Here is a 20,398-nt window from a genome sequence, read left to right as displayed (position 1 = left end):
TAGTTCATCAGATACCACTATATCACTAAGGGCTTCAATTACCATTAGATCATTTAGGGAATCAGATACACTGTATTAACTAGGGCTTTGGATACCATTGAATCAATTAGGTCTTCAAATACCACTATATCATTTAGGGCTCCAAATACCACTGTATCATTCCTTTCCTTCCAATTGTGTTGTGGCAATAACATAAGATTAGAAGATATGTTCCTATTTATTATTCATATAAATGAAAGGTTGATATAACAATTCATAAGATAAATCTGTCTCTTGCAACTAAATGTAAAATAACTGTAATGATGATATAACTCAATTAATCTTACCTTAGTCTTACCTATACATCATAAAAGTAAAAATACCTGTTTCAACAAACAATTGAGTGTATAGCTTATCTTTGTTTGTGGTACGTCTGACAACTTGGGAAAAGGTGAAACATTGTCAGGGGCTTAACCACCCAACCTCAAACCATAACTTATCCCCACAAAATCTCTAATGAGAAAGACCCTCCCTACCCAAAATAGATAGGGATCATTTTGTCATCTGCTAAGCATCCTGGTATCTAAACACACCATTCGACTTGATAGTAGGAGGATAAACATGTTCGTGCATGAGCTATTAAATGATTCCTGTTATAAATGATAAACATTTTTATGTCATAATTGATACTATTTTCATGTTATTGCAGATTACTTTCTATCACCTCTTCACCCTTTTCCTTGGCTATACAACCAAGTGAGTCCTAGGTGTTCAAAATTCTTGTTCAGTCTGCTTTATGCATGAATTCTAAAAGGATTTATTGATTAGTAACTCTTATCAAATTGTGACGTAGAAGAATATGTTCTTGAAACTAGTTGAAAATATTATTGAATTCTGATTTCCAAATAGAATATTTCATTAAGGTTTTATTACACTTAGGAAACCCTTCTTTAAGAGATATTATTCAACACTCTTTATTACGATTCTGGAAACCATGAGAGTTAAGAAGAAAGTTCATCATAATTAACATGGATTACTCAACTAGTAAAGGAAATAACATGATCACAAGAAAATGTTAAGAGATTTGCATGCCTAGCCAACTGCTATTGAAATCAAACATAATAGAATGGTAACTCATGACCTCACAAGGATTCAGAATGCTTTGATGACCTTGAAAGTTGCTCGACTCTCTCTAGTTGCTAGAAACACCACCTTCAATGCATACCATCTTTGATTCTTAATTGGATTACTTGCACAACAAAAGCAAATATAGTTCTATTTGCTCAAAGTTATAAATCGTTAATGGTAGGGTACCGACAGGATAAAATTACTAAATACTTGAGAGGAATAAGGCATTTAGAAAGTTGGAAATAAATAGCAGAAAGATTTCCGGATTGTGGAAGAAACTTATCAAAAATAGTAATGATGTCCACTCCTTCTCACAACCTCCATATAAAGATACAAGCCGTGACTTCTTGGCTCCCACAGGTTAAAAGATTATTTGGTCATTTAAAATGCCAAATGTTTAAATCGATTGCAAAAGAAAGGAAAATAAAAAGGTTGGAAGAAAGAGTTGGAAATATTATAATTCGATTATTGTCAATTTATCATGCCAAGTGTTAATCAGTTAAAAGCAAATAATATTAAAATGGAAAAATAAAGTTGGAAGATTATAATTTGAATATCATTATTATTTTATATTTATATATGTACAAGTAAATATATTATTAAGGTGACATCACTTTATTAAATTATTATAATATAATGATGTCATTTCATATATATATATATATTATAATAATAAGGTGAAAGATCATATTAAATCCTTTGAGATACATTTTATATTTTAACTCAATTATTTATGTTTCTCAAATTATTTATTTAAATAGCTCATGCGGGTCCCATAGATGTATCCTATTTCAAGTCGCTAGGTCCTCAACCCATCTGCCCAGTGATGGTGATGCTCCTATGCCTAAATCTATTTTGATAATGCTTCCACCCCTTCATCATGTTTCCTACAAGGAAATTCTCTGAAAATAAATAATCATAACGGCTAGCTACCTTTTCAATTCCATGAATTCATGATAAATAGTCAACTAGCATTTCAAACCAATTTAACTATCAACTGACTTCATGTGAACCTCAACAACTATATTTTAAATTAGGTCAAAATTTGGGATGTAACACAATGTACAATTTGATACACTCATTATCTTTAGTTACTAGTACCTATACAATAAGGTAACTACTTAAGTATTTAGTCTTATATAATATTCAAGGTAGCTCTCAAAAATCTTCACCTCCATGAATTAAGTAAAGGATAATAATCCCTAATAGTAGTCCAAGCATGGATCAATGACATAATCCAATAATTTATTGACACTATTTCAATAATTCTAGATGTTCACTCTCATCATCTCTAGCCTAATTTTTCAATCCCTCTACTTGGTGACTACGTAAATTAATCAAAGCTACTATGGCTCATTCCTACTCAAGAAGTAAGAAACTACATATGTATCCAATAAGAAGAAAATTGCATCGAGTCAGATCAATATGATCCATTTTTTCTTTCCATCAACTGTAAGCAAAATTAATTTTAATTTAAAAGACTATTTCCTTAGTGGAAAAATAATTAGTGGCATGAGAGTCTGTGCAATAATTTACATAGACAAGGCATATTTGAGATACCTTTTTTAGGCTCTAAGAAGGGGTTGTTATAATGTAAGATATAGGACAAACTAAAAGTATAAAGGTGATAATATATCCTTCTTATTGATACCATTAGTATTAAACTAAGATGAACTCTTACTAGTACCTTACTCATCTATATGGAAGCCCAATTACTCTGATTTATAATAAAGATTATCTTGTTGAGTATTAAAGAGATTGATGAGGGAGCTTGTTAAGTTGGAAATTTTGTTAGATGAGTGTTGGAATGAAATTATTGTTATTGATGTCAACATATGTTCAAGAGTTTCGAAAAGGAGTTAGATAGACTTAGATTATGTGTGTTATAGGTTGTTGACCAAAATAGTACAAACAATGTACTAAATTCCTAAGTATGCGATCTTGGATATGTGTTGCAAGATGAGTGTAGACCTTATGTCTATGGTCACAAATCTTCATGGGATGATTTTCATATGTTCCATATGTTTTGGTGAATACTAGTTGTAGGCTTGTAATGATAAGTATGCTAGAGGTAGTTATTGTATTTTGGGTATAACTTGTTAGCGAGCTGGACTTAAGGTTTGCGAGCATTATGCATGACTGAAGACTTGAATAGTGCATGATTCGAGATTTATTGGTTACTCAATTCATGTTGTGAAGATTTATAGTGTTTGGTACATGGATTATTTCTTTTGAGAGTTGATAGGATGGTATAGCATGTAGTTTGGTTTGACAAGAGTTAATTGTTCATCATGGTGCATAATTTGATAATTTTAATTATTGTATAAATTATAAAAGGTGTTTTTTGACTCTTAGCTTGGCTATATTTTATTATTTGTGCATTAGGTAAGTCTTAATAAGCCAACCTAAATGCTTGGCTATAAATTGTATAAAGGGAAGTAATTTCTTTGGATGTAACATGTGGAATGGAATTGTGTGTGCAAACCTTAATGATAGATATCTAAGTAGAGATGAAGGATTATTAGATGCTTTGGTAGAGGTATGAGTGGAATATGTTATCATTCCTAAGTATAATGTATTGTAACTATTGAGACAAGTGTGTTGTCATTAGTTAGTTCATTATTTATATTTGTAAATCTTTGAAGGTGGATCTAACCTTCACATTTGAGACATCGAGTCTTCTTGAAGGTGGATTAAACATTCCATCTTTAAGCAATTCACTTTGGTGTAGTAAGCCTTTTTTGGCTCATCATCTCATAATAGGGTTGGGAACCTAACAAGGGCTTCACCCTTTAACATGAATAGATATACTAAATGTGTTGTATCAATTCCTAATAGGGTCAAGTCTTGTAACAAGGAATTTTTCATATAAATGCATGATCTTGTGTGTATCATCCCCATTGGGTGTTTTTCCTTAACAAGGCTTTCCTCAAGAACAAAAATCTTTGGAAACTATCTTGTTATGCATTTTTATATTCTTGGTTGGTGATTTGATTAAGAAGTTTGAAGTTTATAGTTATTGCATACATCTGACTCAATCCCCCTATTAGTTATGTTGCTTGGATTGTTATTACTAACAATTAGTATCAAAGCTTGTGGTCATATTTGAGAAGGAAGGTTAACAACTTGAGGAGATCCATGATGGCTTATAGGAGGAAATTCCTAAATTTGATGGTGATAAAATGAGAACACATATGATCTTCTTAGATATTGATTATTGGATGATTACAAAGAATCAAGAAAATGTAAAATCAAAGAATGAATTATCTTCATGTATAGATGGGAAGAAGAAATTATTCGCATGCAATATGGTTTCCAAGGAAGCCTTGATTAGTTCCTTATTTGAAGTTGAGTTTCCTTAAGTCAAGGAATTAGAGTCATCTCATGCAATTTGGGTTAAGCTGGAAGCATTGTATGAAGGAGACAAAATTACAAAGGAGGAGAAATTTCGAAATTGGAAAGAAAAATTTGAAAATGCAAGAATGCAAGAGGATGAGACTATCAAATCTTATGTTTAGAGGATAATAGAGATTGTTTTTGGTATAAGGAATACTAGTGAAACCATAACAAAAGAAGAGATTGTGGCAAAGATTATGAGATCTTTGACATTAGATTATGACACCAAGACCATGACTAGATAGAAGAAGTAATACCTCTCATCAAGGGACTCAACATAGAAACATTGATTAGTAAGTTGTCATATTTTGAAACTTATAAAGAGATTATTTGTTAAAGTGGAATCTAATTTTAAGGCTAATATTCATAAAGATAAAAGGATGATAGTAGAAACACCAATTATTGGTAGAGCTTGCAGAAATTTTTAAATATGATGAGGATTGGGAAGATATAGAAGAAGAACAAAGGAATCTTGAAGTTCTTGAAGCATTGGTTGAAAAGGGGGAATATAGAGGTAAGGGAAAATATGAAGGAAAGTTACCTTTGAAGTATGTTTCATGCAATAATATTGGTCATCTTACTGCTAGATGTCCAACTAGAGTGCTTAATTATAAGCCTAAGCCTTAGAAGTCTAAATATCCATATAATGTTATTATGCTAGTGAAAAAGCATCCAATAATGAATTAGAGAAAAGTAAAGATGATCAAATTGGTCTTATTTCTATTAAATATAAAAGTCCTATTAAGGAGGAAAAATAATTAGTCTATGTCAAAAATAAATATGAATGGATCATAGATAGGAGATGCTATCACCATATGATATGTGACAATGATAAGTTTGTGAAATTGAATAAGTATTATGGTGGAGTTGTTAGATTTGGTGATAACACTCCTTGTTTTGTTAAAGGAAAAGGTTCTATTACCCTTGATGGAAAAACCAATACTGGTGATATCTTATTTTTTGATGGATTGAAGCATAACATGTCAAGTGTTGGTTAGCTTGTAGATAGGGGTTATCATTTACTGTTCAAGGATGGAAAATGTACAATAAGAGATCAATTAGGAAACATGATTGTATTTGGTACAAAGACCAAGACTAGAGGTAAGGTAAAACCTTCTAAAGTATGTTATTTTGTTGCAAATATTGATGATAGTTGGTTATGGCACAAGAGATTGTCATGTGAACTTTGATAATATGGTAAGGACCAGTAGTTAAAATGTAGTAAGGGATCCACTTAAGATAGTGAAGCCTACTAACATTATGTGCAAGGAATGTGTGATGGGTAAACAAACCTAGGAGTACCTTTCATAGCAAGACACACTCAACTAAAGGAAGAGTATATCTAGTGCATACAGATTTGTATTGTCCTACTAAGACAAGAACATACTATATTGAGAGATACTTCATTCTTTTTGTTGATGATTACTCTAGGATGATGTTGGTTGCATTTATCAAGAAGAAATTTAAGGCCTTTGATAAGTTTAAAATTTAAAAAGAAAAAGTAGAGAATGAATTAGGTTTGGATATAAGATGTTTAAGTTAATATAGAGGTGGATAATTTACATCAAACAAACTCAATTCATACTGTGAAGAGCATGTAATTTTCAAACATACATCTACTACTAGGACTCCACAACAAAATGGGGTAGCAGAAAGAAGAAATAGAACAATACTTGATACAAAAAGGACTATGATGCTTTAAGGTAAGGTACCTCATGTTAATTGGAGAGAAGTAATCACTACAATAGTCTACACACTGCATATAGTTCAAATCAGACATGGTATAGGAAAAACTTCATATGAACTTTGGTTTGGTCATATACCATAAGTTAAGTATTTTAGAATTTTTGGTAGTAAGTGTTATATTAGAAGAGATAATGAGATAGGGAAGTTTGATCCTAGAAGTGATGAAGATATATTCCTTGGATATTCAACTAAGAGAAAATTATATAGATGTTATAATATGAGGTTAAGGAAGATAATTGAAAGTGATGGTGTGAACAACTGATGAGAGAATTCAGATATTGGAAAGGACATTTGACCATGATTCAGATTACGAAGCAAATTAGACATCTGCAAGTTAGAATCCAAATTAGAATCAAAATCTTTGAGATTGATAATGGGATAAAAATACACATTGAAGAGCCAAGTGGAGCATCCATAACTCCAAGCTATGCTATTTTGCATCATTCAATTGATCAAACTATTAGTAATGCAAGTAGTGGTGTAATAACTAGAGCGACAACGAGGAGTGAATTAAGTTTGATTTTACAAACTGGGGAAATAAGTCACCAACGACATGTACAAGGAGAAAAGGACCACATACATGATAGATATGACTCTCTTAAGAATCATACAACCAATTGCCCCAACCCACACAAAGTATAGTGACCACTAAATAAAAATATCAAGAGATCTAAGATCTATAGTGAAAAGGACCTTGAGGAGAAGGGAAGAAGATGAAGGGCCAAAATCATCAAATCACTCTCTCATGAAAATCTACACCATCCAACACCACCCACCATGTAGAAAGGGTATTAATCAGCCCAAGACGAAATCTTTCGAAGACTTCTATGAAGAGGAACCAACATCGAAAATAAGATTCAAGGAACAAAATCCTAAAATAGGGAGGAGAGGAAGAGGAGGTTCAGATCATCAAAGTACCCTTTCAAAAGAAACCCAACTCCTCCCACATACACAAAAAAACACTCAAACAACTCTTAAATCAAGAAATCTCCACCAAAAAACTCAACACCAACACCAAAAGAGTGAAAAATAGCAACATAATCCTTCTCTAGAAAAATATAAACCTTAAGTAGAAGGAAGGAGGCAGAAGGGCCAAGATTGTCAAATCACCCTCTCTTAAGAAACTCAACACAACCACCACCATCATCCAACCAAAGAGATCAATCACTAGGTAAAAGCACAAACTTATGACCTTTTAGAAAGAAAAAGGATGACAACAAGTGAACTGTTTAACTTGAATGACATAAAAGTGACATTTTTGTTAAGAATTTGAAGATGATGTAAACTTATGAAATGTGTAAAATTTCTTTAAGTTTATGCCTATAATCCTTTTTTTAAAATGATCAATTTTTTTTTTGTATTTTTTAATTTTTGAAGTCCTTTTATAAATTGTGAAAAATATAGTGTGTAGTTTCTGTCAAATAAGTATATGCAAATAATATTTTTTTGCTTAGATTTTAAAATATGTTATAGATGATGTATATCTAGTGTAAAAATAAATAAATTCATTTTTGGTGTATATTTTTTGTTATAAGTACTTGAAGTTGAACTTATCAAAACCAACAACTTTTTTCTCCCGTCAAAACTTCTCTATCAAATATACACCTTGAAAAATAATCATATTTTCTTGAAGATGACTCTCTCTAGTGTTGACTATAAATTTTAATTTTTTTTGATATGATTTAGTAATTATTTTGTTGAAGTAGCATCTTCTCGAAAGTTAAAATGTCTACTTTTAGTATTTTGAAATTATAACAGACTATAACTAATCAAAACACTATGGAATTTATATGAACATGATCTTGAATCCGAGATCTATAAAAAGGCATTCTTTAGTTTTTTGAAGAAAGTTGAGTTTTTATGGAGAAATGGGATTTGGCCAAAATAGCTTCTGATGTCCTAAAGGGTGACACAAATCTATTATTTTACCACATCCTAGAGAAGCAAAGACCATCACCAAGAAACCTAATACTTGCTTTAAAGAAGAAACATCTCTCCTATCTAAAAGAAATAGTTTGTAAAACACAAAGAGAGACCAAAGTCTCCATGGCCACAACAACATCACGGGCCATTGTTCCTAGTCTCAAAAAATAGAAGCCCCACCACTCCCATAATACAAGTAGGAACCAACAAAACACCAAACACCAACAACACCAATAAAAAGAAGAATAATCTCCCACAAGAAAGGGATGTAAAGGAAACAATGAGAAGTAGATAGTTTGAAATCATCAAGGCACCCTTTCTTATAAAAATTAGAACCATCCAATACCCTATCTCATTAAATAGAAACCCATAACCCCATATATTAGATCTACCTAAATAGATGCACTAAGTTTAGCTCAACCCTAAAAAAGACCCATCCGTATTAACCGCAAATACCTCCAAATCTAGGAATAAAAAAAAAAAAAATCCTAGATACAACTTAAGGCAAAAAGATCTCTCCCACACAAGAGTAGCAGTCTATAGATCCATGTGAAATCCCAAGGAGAGACCAAAGGCTTCATATTGATCATGCTAATGGTTTGAGTTCCATTTTGCATCTTTATAAGGTGCAACAATCCCAAAAATGTGAATTGTTGAACCATTTACCCCATCCAAATGGACACACTATCTTGGGAACAAATTGATAAGGGTGGAAAGAGTCTTAGATATAAGCTTGACAGGTGACTAACTTGATTAGAGTTCAACTACAAAGATCTTACAATGCATCTCATACTGCATAGAAAGTTCATTCTCATAATAATCATGGGGGGCTCACTTAATGAACTTGAATCATAACATGTGTGTTCATGACATACTAAATAATCTCCTTATTTTTGAAAAATATTGCCCCAAACTCCTTTTTTGTCACCACCTATTTTTCCAATTTTATACCCCCTTGATATGAATCCATGTGATATTGTATTGCCCCTTTGAAGACCTTGTGGTCATAATAGGGTTAGGTAAACAATAAGTGTATGATATGTAGGTAAAGAATGAGTCATTCCCATAATATTCTAGTGCACCCCAATAGAAAATGAATGTTGATGTATTAAGCACTACACCATGGATCCCACCTATTTCTTAGTCTTATGCACTAACAAAGATGGTAGCAATCATGGGATTATATGAAGTGGCCAAATCGATTGATGATTCAATGTATCTCATAATACACGAAGGTTCATCTTCCAATCTCAAGTCATAAGAACTAGTGGGTTCCAACTTCTATCACCTCTAGGCCTCCAACAAAACATTTGTCCACCAAGGAAGAATTAACTTTTGTAATATATCACCTTGTGACCTTAGTGATACAACTTACTATCTTTTTCTCTACCGAGGTAGCACCTATCATCGATCACCCCTATGCTATAAGTGACTATCAATGTACATTTTGATGCAATACTCATCTTAGTTACTAGTAATTTTATGGTAAGGTAACTACCTATGTATTTATTCATATATCATATTTAGATCAACTCTCAACAAATCTTCACCTCCATGAATTAAGTGAAGGATGACTAATCCCTAATAGTAGTGCAAGTATGGATCAGTTACACAATCCAATGATTTCTTGACACAACTTAGAGGTAGAAAAACATGACAAACTAGGGATTATATAAATAAAAAATAGAGAAAGCACCTGAGAGGGCATATTATTAGCTAGGATGAAGCCAAATGTCACACGTTGACTCTAATGACCTACCCTTGCGTTATTTTGTAGACATGTGTATTGTTATCTACAACGGAGTGGTGAAGAATTTTTAAAGGCAATTATCCTCTTTTAGTGTTGTAGGGGTCTCTTTTCTGGCATGAAGAATGAGAGACTATACCCATTAATGACACAACAATCCCCAACTTTGTCCCCACCCGGAACCCTCTTCATTTATTATAGGATGACTTTCACACAATTTTTTCAAATTGACCTTGCTTGGTCACTTGATAAACAAATCTTCTTCTAATGTTTTATTTTTACTTCATTGAACTCTATTTATTATTACATATTTTTTAATATTTTCTTTCGAGTGTTTCTTAGTTTTATCAAGTATACTAAGGCTTGAAGTTTAAATTGACCCACTTTATTTACTTATTTTTGTCACTTGACTTATTGTTTTATTTGATTAAAGAACATTTTGCAAGGGAGTAAGATGATAAATTGACTTACTAACAAAGCACAATAACTTGTGTTAGGTTCAACATTAGCAACAATGATGGATAGATCTTGTCTTGGGTTAAAGTTTCTAAAGTGACTGAACCTTCATTGATTAAAATAGGATATTTTTGTATTTTGTACATAAAATAAGGTGCTAGGTTTGCCTCGTTGCACCCTAGTGCCTGCAAAACTTATTAATTCTCATACACACATCATTGTGATGGTGGTACTAAATTAGTATTCCGTAAGTAAAATGAAACCTATCAAAAATATAATTTATGTCATCACTATATTAAAAACCAATTCATAGCATTCACTAACAAGTTCATCATATATATCAATTTTTTATTTTTTTTATTTTTATCATTGTTAGACATTAGAGCTTTTCCTGTGTCCAAATTGCATCACGATGACATGCAAGTTACAACATAAGAAGATAATTTAGGACGCGACTAAGCTCAAGACAAAATGCACCATTGACTAAAATTCAAAAACTTGAAAACACAACGTATTTTGCTGAATTTTCCAGCATCTGTTCTTCATGAATTGCATATTGTGTGGTCAAAAACAACAAAACAAATTGAGAAACGCCGATAATTTATAGGGATGTGACATATCAATCATCTTTGTCTTATGAACAAAGAAAATAACAATCTAGTATGAGGAAAATAAAAGGAATAACTTTAAGAAATGAACACCTATTTCCTAATGAAATCCCAATTCATATTGAGTATATTTGAGAGAAGCATGAGTTTAGGCTCGAAATCTTGCTACTAAATAAATATCCCATTTTTAAATTATGAAACAAGTATTTTTTTAGATGAGCTTTTTCAAGTCCATAAGACTTCCACTAAAGATGGAATCGATTTCTTGCTTCAGCTCATTTGCGTGAATACCATTGTACAATAGATGGAATCGATTTCATGCTTCAACACATTTGTGTGAATACCATTGTACAATAGATAACATGTGAAATCAAAATACAAGATATCTAAACCAATATGTGCTCATTCATGGAGTTGACAATCAAATAGATGGACAAAAGCAAAAAGATTGTGGTCATATGAATAAAGTAGGTACTAGATACAAAAATGTGCCCATCTTAGATAAATGAATCTAACATTAGGTAAGATTGAACATCTCAAAACATTTCCTTTTAAATAAACACAAAACTACATAAGCAATGAGAGGTAATCCAGAATTTACCATTACACAAGTGAAAAACTAAATCTAGAGATCATTTCTTTTCACTTGAGAAATATATTATCACTTATTAATAATTATTAAAATTATTTATTTTACTATAATTGATATTTATTTATTTGAATAATAATTTCATATTTTAGCAACCTTTCCCCCATAATTCGTAAAAATCAGTTGGTAGGCTACGTTCTTTCACCACAACTGATTTATCTTTTTTTATTGTAAGTGGGACGGGGCACAGGTTTGTCTCCTGTTCACCTTTCCAGATTTTACCCATTATGGTCTTAATCGTGTTAGATCATTTTGATAACCAAATACCCAAGCAAGATGTTGGAGATTTGAGCACACCAGAAAAGATGGGACGCGATGGAATTAAATTGCTGTACAAGTTATTTCAATTAGAATTCTTGTGCACTTGGGGCCACCACAATAAAAAATTTGTCATATTTTACAATTGAAGACCTTAGAGAACATGAAGATAAAAATAGATAATCATGCACCAAGATGTGATGTAATTTTTAAAATTTAGTGAATTCCAAACATATCCAACTTCAACTCGGCAATTTACTGATTTGCGTCAGTAAATGGAATCGCGGCACTAGAAATGTCCACGCCGCATATTGCAATCACACAATCAACATGGATGACAGTTCTTTGTGAGATATGTACTTCATTGTCAGAAACATGTAAGATGGGTTTCAAGCTAAGGAATATAAAGCACGCATTGATCACCGTACAACGTATGCTTAAGATAAAAAACAACCAATACCACAAATTCAGGTTTCTAATTTATGAATAGCATGTTTCACATTACATTTTCATATTTCTAATGACTTGTTAGATTGAACATCGTTGGCTTGAAAATATAGTATTTTATCTTGATGGGATGGTCATAAAATGTTTTCTCAACTTCTCATAGGACAGTTACTGGATTGCAGTTATAATTTACCTATGGTCTGAGACTCTGAGATGATTTTAACAGGATATACATTTATTGGCATGTCTGAATTTTCAAATGTAAGAATCTAATGGAGAAGGAAATCCAGCAGTGTGTACAGCAGTACCCTATGAGTATCCCAAGCTTTCCCCAAGCTGACACTCGAGCTCAGAACTCTTGGCAAATAGTTCGACGAAGTTATTTTAACAGCCCATCAAGAACATAAAAGTACTGCTATTGAATTTCTGTGTACATTTGTGTCAAGCTTTTTTCCATCAACATTTCGGAAAGTGGTTCAACATCAGTTTGCAATCCATCTCTCTCCTCTTTGGCTCTCTTTGCATCCTGATGATGGGTCATGTAGAGTGATTTGAAATATTGATGGAAAAAAGCTTTACACCATCTACCCAGAAATTCAATAGCAATCTCATGGATTGTGGAAATCTTATAGCTCTAACATAAAAGTAGTCAAGAACCTCAGTGCTAGGAAGTACAATTCAGTTTAGGGAAAACATTGAAACCAGAAATTATAAATGCTGGAATGGTTTTAGATTTGGTAGATGCAAAAACACTGGATATTGTGTCTAGTAGATGAATCCACTCAGCCCAAACTTTTCAGCTATCATACTGCTTTAGGACTTACAGATCTCAAAAGAAGCTTCTGCTTAAGAAAATTATGATAGTGTTTATATATAGTGCATTAGGCCGTTCCAAAGAAAACCACTACAAACAGTAACGTATAAACCCTGTCAAATTAGGTATGGCAGGGTTGGGCATTGAAATGCATTGTAGTCTTGAAACCATGGTTTGTTCGTCTAACTTCATAATCTTCATAACATAGAAATAATTTCATTATGTACACTCTCAAGAGCTCCATGGTTCACTTACCAAAACTCATGGCCCAGATCTGAATGAGGGATAAGCATAGCACAAGATTTTTTACAATGAAAAATGCGTGCAACCTGACTTGCAAATAGCTTAGAGCAATGATTAGATGCTATAGAATGAAAATAAGATTACATCTATGTATTTTAAGAGCAATTGGACAATCCTTGTGCACAACAAATAATCCACTCATACTTATCAACTTACTTTGACCTCCTAATACTATTATGTCATGTCCCACATCATGGAAATGTCAACAAGTTTATACTTCTCTCAAAGAAAGAAACAACGACTGAATTCCATCTTACCTTCAAATTTCATTGTGACAAACCTGACATGCCCCTATGGTGATGTCATCTTTCTTATGCAAGAGCATTCCTAGACACATCTCCAATAAGTTCAAGGTGCATTCTCAAGAGAAAAATGTGGAAATGAATTTCGTGCTGCTTGATCTGAAGCGGAGGCCAGACCTTGGAGCATTCTTATGATTTCAGCAGTATCATCCAAATAGTATTTAGCTTTACTAGGCTTCTGACCCACTGTACATGCAAACACTTCTGCTCCAGATGACAGTGATGGTCCGGACATGGCACTTGTGATGCACTCAAACATCTCTTCATCGGATCTGTCATCTCCAATACAAAGAACAAAATCTGGTATTGTGCCTCTCTGCATCATTGTTGAAAGAAGCCGTTCTGCTACCAGTCCCTTGCTCACACCCTGCATTTACAACATACGTTTGTGAATAACAGGTAATCTTTGTACAGGGTTTCGGGGTCCCTTCAAAACCTGTTTTTGCATTAATCGAAAACAGGTAATCTTTGTACCACATTTTATCAAAAAGCAAGGTACAGGATGTTCTAATGTATACAAGTTTTCATACCTGAGGTTTCACCTCTACAATATGCGTACCACTCTTGACAGAAACGGGCTCATTCGCAAGTACACTCTCAAGATGATCAAGTAGTTCCTTTGCCTGGCAGGATCCAAAATCTGGATCAGCATCCTGATAATGCCAAACCAAAGCACTTTCCTTTGATTCTATTGCAGAGCCATCTGTAGTTTCAGTATATAATTTCATAACGGGCTCGGCAGTTCGTTTCCAATCAAAGTCTGCTACATTCACACATGTTTCCCATTCAGAATGTGGACTCCACCTGAGACCCAGAGAAATAAATGAGAAAATGTCATCTTCTACACTACTCCTAAGAACTACAGCTGTGCATCATAATGAAGAAACTAAAATATACCGTCACCTTAAGAAATACCCATGCTCTGCTGCAATTCCCAGTTTGTCACAAGGGGCAAACCAGTCAATGAGCTTCTGCCGTGACCTTCCACTTACAATAAATACAAAATTCTTTGGATCACTACACAAACTATTCAAAATAGAAAGCACCTCAGAGCTAGGAGTTTTATTTATAGAAGCCTGTGGCATCATAGTACCATCGTAATCCAACAAAATTGCTCTGCTTTTGGTCCTTTTGTATGCAGAGACAATATGCTCAGTTAAAAGCTTCCTGAAGTTTGTATCAAGCACAATTACCCTGAAACTCAATCCAAAGCCGATGCCCCAGCACCTCCTCCTGTTGTGATCCTTGCATGATCTATCCAAATCTTGCAAAAAACTACGTGCCCAGTACCCCACATCATGAGTGCTCACATAACGATAGTGTTTATCGTGTCTTAGTTGCTTTTCAGACTCAGGGATAACAATGGCTGTATCCATGGCCTCAGCCACTGAATCAATATTCCAGGGATTGACCCTGATGGCTCCACTAAGAGAAGGGGAACATCCAATAAATTCTGAAACAATCAACATGCTTTTTTTTGTGGAAGATGGACTCAGTCCTAATATTTTATCTAATTTAGAATTTCCCTGCCTGCAAATAATGTATTCATAGGGAATGAGATTCATTCCATCCCTCACTGCAGTGACCATGCAACACTCTGCAACAGTATAGTAAGCAATTCTCTCATAGAATGGAAGAGGCCTATCAATCAGTATGACGGGCTTATAGTTCAAATTGCCAAACGACTCATTTATTCTTTTGGCTGTAGCATATGTCTCTTCCTGCACTTCCTGAACGTCTTTTCCTCGACCCCTTGCAGGATTTGCAATCTGCACCATAACCACCTTGCCTCTATACTCATTATGTTGTATAAGAAGCTGTTCCATTGCAAGTAACTTTAAGCTAATGCCTTTAAAAATGTCCATATCATCCACACCAAGAAAAACAGTCTTTCCCCTGAATTGATCTCTTAGCTCCATGACTTTGGCCTCTGTTTCACTAAGATTCAGCACAGACTGTAGCTGACCCATGTGAATGCCCACTGGCAAGATTTTGATACTTACAGTGCGGCCGTAGTATTCAAGCCCTATATAACCCCTCTTTGACTCATAGGAAAGGCCAAGCATCCTGCTGCAACAGGATAAGAAGTGCCTTGCATAATCAAATGTATGAAAGCCAATCAAATCTGAATTGAGAAGAGCCCTGAGGATTTCGTCTCGAACAGGGAGAGTTCTGTAAATTTCCGAAGAGGGGAAGGGGCTGTGCAGGAAAAAACCAAGCTTCACCCTGTTAAATCTCTTTCTCAGAAAGGTGGGCAATACCATCAAATGGTAATCATGCACCCAGACATGATCATCGTCAGGGCTAATCACTTCCATGACCTTGTCTGCAAATATCTTATTAACAGAAACATAAGCTTGCCAAAGAGACCGATCAAATCGACCACCATGATCTGGTGAAAGAGGTAGCATATAGTGGAAGAGTGGCCACAGTTGTTGTTTACAGAAACCATGGTAAAATTTGCTCGAAAGTTCTGGAGGAAGAAATGCTGGCACGCATTTGAAATTCTCTAGCAATACTTGAGCAACATCATCCTGCTCACTTGGATCAACTTCCTCCTTGAGGCAACCAATGTAGACAACCTCGACATCCTCTGCAAGCCCATCTTTAAGCTGCAGAAGCAATGAATCCTCATCCCAGCTGAAAGCCCACCCTTTGTTATCAGGCCTCCTCTGAATCCTTAAAGGAAGCTGGTGCCCCACAATTATTGTTCGTTCCTGAATGACAGATGAAGGTGCATCTGAAGCGATACTGTTGCAATTGTCATCGTCAAGCTCTGAAATGATTCCTGCCACGGTCATCACCCTAGGGAGTCGCCTACCTACTCGCCCTAAGTTCAGAGACTCACCTGAAGCCAGGTCCAACAAGTTTGAATATGATCTAGACACCATTTGGCTGTGAGAGTAAAGCTATCAAATGCTTTAGAAAAGTAGGCCAATCTGAGACAGCTAAGTTTCTTCCTTAAATTGCTGGATTCTACTGCATGCCCATGACTTGGAGTCTGGACTAGAAATGCAAATATATTGAAGTTATGGAGACTTCGGAATACCAAATTCAAATCAAGTGGCACAAAGCCAATCACATCACAGGTGACTCCTCCCACTTCAGATTTACAAAAGAAATTCAATGAAACTCTTTAGTATGCCAAACTATGTGGTATGCTTCAAGCTCTTAAGTCTCAGAACCCTATTCTTGATGCCCTGACTTCTGTGAGCCTCAAGATCCAGCTCTAGGCCACATCTTCAAGTATGTGATAAACGAGGCTTGAAACAGGTCAGCTGTCAGCAATTTAACCATCAAAACATCCAAACTTGAGCCTTCTAAACACATAAATTTCCCTGTCCCTGAATATCAAAACCTTTTACACCTTAGAACATTTAATAAGTACATCTATTTAAAACACAGAAATCTTATTGCTAGGGCAGAGATTGATACACCTTACATGGGTACATACTTTTAGATTTTTCCATTTGAGAACTTCTGAACTCGAATTGAGTCAGCCTGTAAAACAGCAAGTGTGCACATTATTAACACAATCTCTTAAAAACGGGCTTCCAAATCATTTCAATTTTGCACTCAGAGCTTCTAAACTTCTATATTTGTGACTAGCCATAACAAGGCAAGCTGAACCATGAGATGACATGACTTCTACAGTGCTACAGTACATATTCGTTGTATATCCTCTTAAAATTTTCAAAAGTCTATTTATGGGTTTGTCATTTTAAACTGAGAACCCCTGTTTAATTAATTGATTGAAATACCTTAACTACAAATTATTGTGCTGAACATAATTACACAAAGGAACATTCAAGCATGAAAATATACAAAGTGCCAGCTTAATACACTGCCAACTCCCCATATTCTGTGTTTTGCCTAATAAAAAGTGGGAATAAACATTATTTTCAAAATATTTTATAAGATAAACCTCCCCAAACACGCTTAGCAAATTTCAAACACAGGACCCTCAAAAACCTTGTTCCTAAACATCCCAACCTCAAAATACACGTGATCAGGGTCTCATTCCAACAATGACAGTTTCCAAATCCAAACTGCTTGAAAACCTACTGAAATTCCCTCCTAAGACTTTGCATCCTGGAGCAACATTCAAACTCACAAAGGGCCGTAGCTTACTGGCAGAGCACCTCAGACTAATGGAAGATACTAATTCAGACTCCTAGTTGCTTAGTTAGGAACTACAGCTTTAGAAAACAAAAAATCTGTTACACGGCTTAAAATCCTGAAAACACACACATACCAGTCATGAACTCGCTAATGCTTGTACAATGCGAGAAAGAGAAGCTCGAAATCGCTCGGTTTTCCCACCTGGGTATCGAGAATTCTTCCAACTTGAAAGATCCAGGTTGCCTCCGTTCAACTATCTTCAACTCATTTGCTCATAAAGTTGAAAGACGGGAGAAAATCATGGTTGCCGAAAAAACAGATTCACGGCAAAAGGGTCATCCGAGAGGTCTCAAAGTAAAACGAATCAGATGGGCTCGTGCAATCTCCACCACCAGAAAAAGCTATGCTTTTACCATACTTTATTATTCCACCATTGTAATGATAAATAGAAGATGCTCCATTCTTATTCTCAAACTCCACTGATTAGTGTCGAACCCGAGGTGGTAATGCGTATTTTCACCCCGATCATGGTTAACACGATGTCGACTCTGGTTAGGGAGAATAAAATCCCGAATCTCAACGAGTCAGTTCGGCCTGGTGCTCCTCTGGACCCGCCAGCAAAATGTTGGGGACCCATTTTTCATGTCCAGTCCTAACCGTGCAACGGTCACACTCGCCAATTAGCGAAAGTTTTAGTGGTGGAATAGAAAAGCCAAAACAGGACCATGCGTAAGCAATGCAGTGTAGGAGTTTCTTTGGAGCTGCTTCCATGCCATTTGCATTTGCCGGTCACAAGTTCAGTTCTAAGATGGCAGAGTACTTATCAAAACAGAAGAATTATGATCCGCAAAATATAATAGATAGTCAAAAGTGGTCATTGGAGGGTGTTTTTTTTGGGAAAAAAGAACAGTATTTAGAGGGTAATATCAAAAAATCGAAGTGGTATGTTGGAATTCTGTGATTGGATTTCAATTTACATGTGATCGTGACTAAAAACAACATTCAGAGATAGATACCAAATGGAAAGCTACAATGCTAATAATCTGGTTAACAATTAGTTTGCACTTTTTTAGGTCACTTAATCACTTTGATATTGGTGGAATCTGAATGGTATTACATCATCAGAGTGTTCAGTTTATAAGGACATTCGGTCTTGTTAATTATATTGATGATGGAAGATAACCGGATCCAAATTCATAACAGAAGAACAATGATCAACAAATAAACAGTGCACACTCAGAAGTAGAGACTGAATTTTTTTAATTGTTTCCTTAATTTCAAGTTGCATAGACTGTTTGATATAATAATTGTTGAGATTGTTGACGTGGTGGTCAGCACTTTCTTGGAGATTTGTGCCGTGAATCATATTAAATCTGAAATAAATAGTTCAAGCTTTTGGTGCAAAGGCAAATGCTTCCAACAAAAGGTATCAAAGTCTTGGGTCACAGGTCGAGCCTCCTAAAAGGTTCGGTTGGTGCTGAGGGGGATATTCCTCGAAAATTTGTGTCGTAGATTGGGTTGGAAGTGAACGCTTCCAATAATTATTGTTATTAAAAACTGTCATCCACTCATTTTCTTAGACTTTCTTATGCTTTACATAAAGTTGCATATAATATCCAGTTTAAATGTCTTCTATATTTGTGGGTGGCATATCTTGTAAAGAATATCCAGATGGAATGACTTCTACGATTGTGGGTGGCACACTTTTACAGATTAAAGTAGGTTGACTACAAACTCATTTGATAACAGTTTAATCCATTATGTAACGGACCATGATTTGAAATTGCAGGTAATATCCAGTTTAAATAACTCGTGGCACACTTTTGCAAATTAGAAGTGGGTTGACTGCAAACCCATTTGATAACAGTTCAATCCATTATATTATGAACCATAATTTGAAAACTATATAAATTTCTTTTAATAAATCAGAATATACAAAATTTTCCAAATTATTCAGTACATAAATTTGCCCATAATATCCAATTAAAATGTCTGCTACATTTGTAGGTCTGTAATATCCAGTTTAAATGACTTCTACAATTGTAAACAGCCCACTTTTACAAATTGAAAATAACTTAACAGCAAAACCCATTTGGTAATCTGAAAACTCTATATACCTCTTTTAATAAATTAGAATCTATAAAAATCTCCAAATACTTTCCTAAAACAGACAAATTGTTACAGTATCAACATAATAATAATTATTATTATTCTAAAAAAGAGTCATGTTATTATCATTTGACTGTGAATCTTTATGATAACTAAACCCAAACCACTTTGAGGGAATATATCTGTGACGGAAGAAGGGTAGGTGCAATTCGATCCCAATTATGCTTCTGCTTCTTTGTGGGCCTTCTCTGCCCCGTAAGAAATGTTTTACCTTGACATTGAATGCCTGAAATCATTGGACTCCTTTCAATTCATGAGATGTTGAATGCACACCTAATCTGAGGCGATTGAGATTTCGTAATCTTTCAAATCGCTCGATACATTCGGAATTGGATCTTAGCAACAAAATTG

General features: G+C 34.5%; 1 protein-coding gene across 7 annotated transcripts; it reads right to left on the bottom strand.

Annotated features, from left to right (window-relative positions):
- Window positions 1-13,485: 13,485 nt before the first annotated feature.
- Window positions 13,486-18,315, bottom strand: LOC149574910 (alpha,alpha-trehalose-phosphate synthase [UDP-forming] 5-like). Of its 7 annotated transcripts, none has more exons than XM_089814762.1 (5): window positions 18,012-18,315; window positions 17,194-17,257; window positions 14,660-17,100; window positions 14,287-14,560; window positions 13,486-14,123 (listed from the first exon to the last, which is right to left on the bottom strand). In XM_089814762.1, the coding sequence occupies exons 3-5, from the start codon at window positions 16,645-16,647 to the stop codon at window positions 13,803-13,805; spliced, it is 2,583 nt and encodes an 860-aa protein (XP_089670888.1). In that variant the 5' UTR covers window positions 16,648-17,100; window positions 17,194-17,257; window positions 18,012-18,315; the 3' UTR covers window positions 13,486-13,802. The 7 variants fall into 7 exon arrangements, with proteins under 7 accessions (XP_089670888.1, XP_089670886.1, XP_089670887.1 ...); XM_089814760.1 differs by having other exon boundaries at window positions 14,660-17,114; window positions 17,199-17,257; XM_089814761.1 differs by having other exon boundaries at window positions 17,199-17,257.
- Between the last annotated feature and the right edge of the window lie 2,083 nt (window positions 18,316-20,398).

The sequence above is a fragment of the Cupressus sempervirens genome, chromosome 2 (assembly GCF_028749045.1).
Source record: "Cupressus sempervirens isolate cs-2001-9-10 chromosome 2, ASM2874904v1, whole genome shotgun sequence".
NCBI classification, from domain to species: Eukaryota; Viridiplantae; Streptophyta; class Pinopsida; order Cupressales; family Cupressaceae; genus Cupressus; species Cupressus sempervirens.
The sequence above is the reverse complement of the archived record's forward strand: the minus strand, read 5'-3'. Positions and strand labels throughout refer to the sequence as shown.

Bases quoted from the DNA above. Each gene is read 5' to 3' on its own strand.
- LOC149574910 (XM_089814762.1), bottom strand. From the start codon at position 16,647: ATGGTGTCTAGATCATATTCAAACTTGTTGGACCTGGCTTCAGGTGAG. The intron at 14,561-14,659 runs GTGACGGTATAT...TCTGGGTCTCAG, and splicing joins GAGCATGGGTATTTCTTAAG to GTGGAGTCCACATTCTGAAT. The intron at 14,124-14,286 runs GTATGAAAACTT...TTGTAAATGCAG, and splicing joins TTGTAGAGGTGAAACCTCAG to GGTGTGAGCAAGGGACTGGT.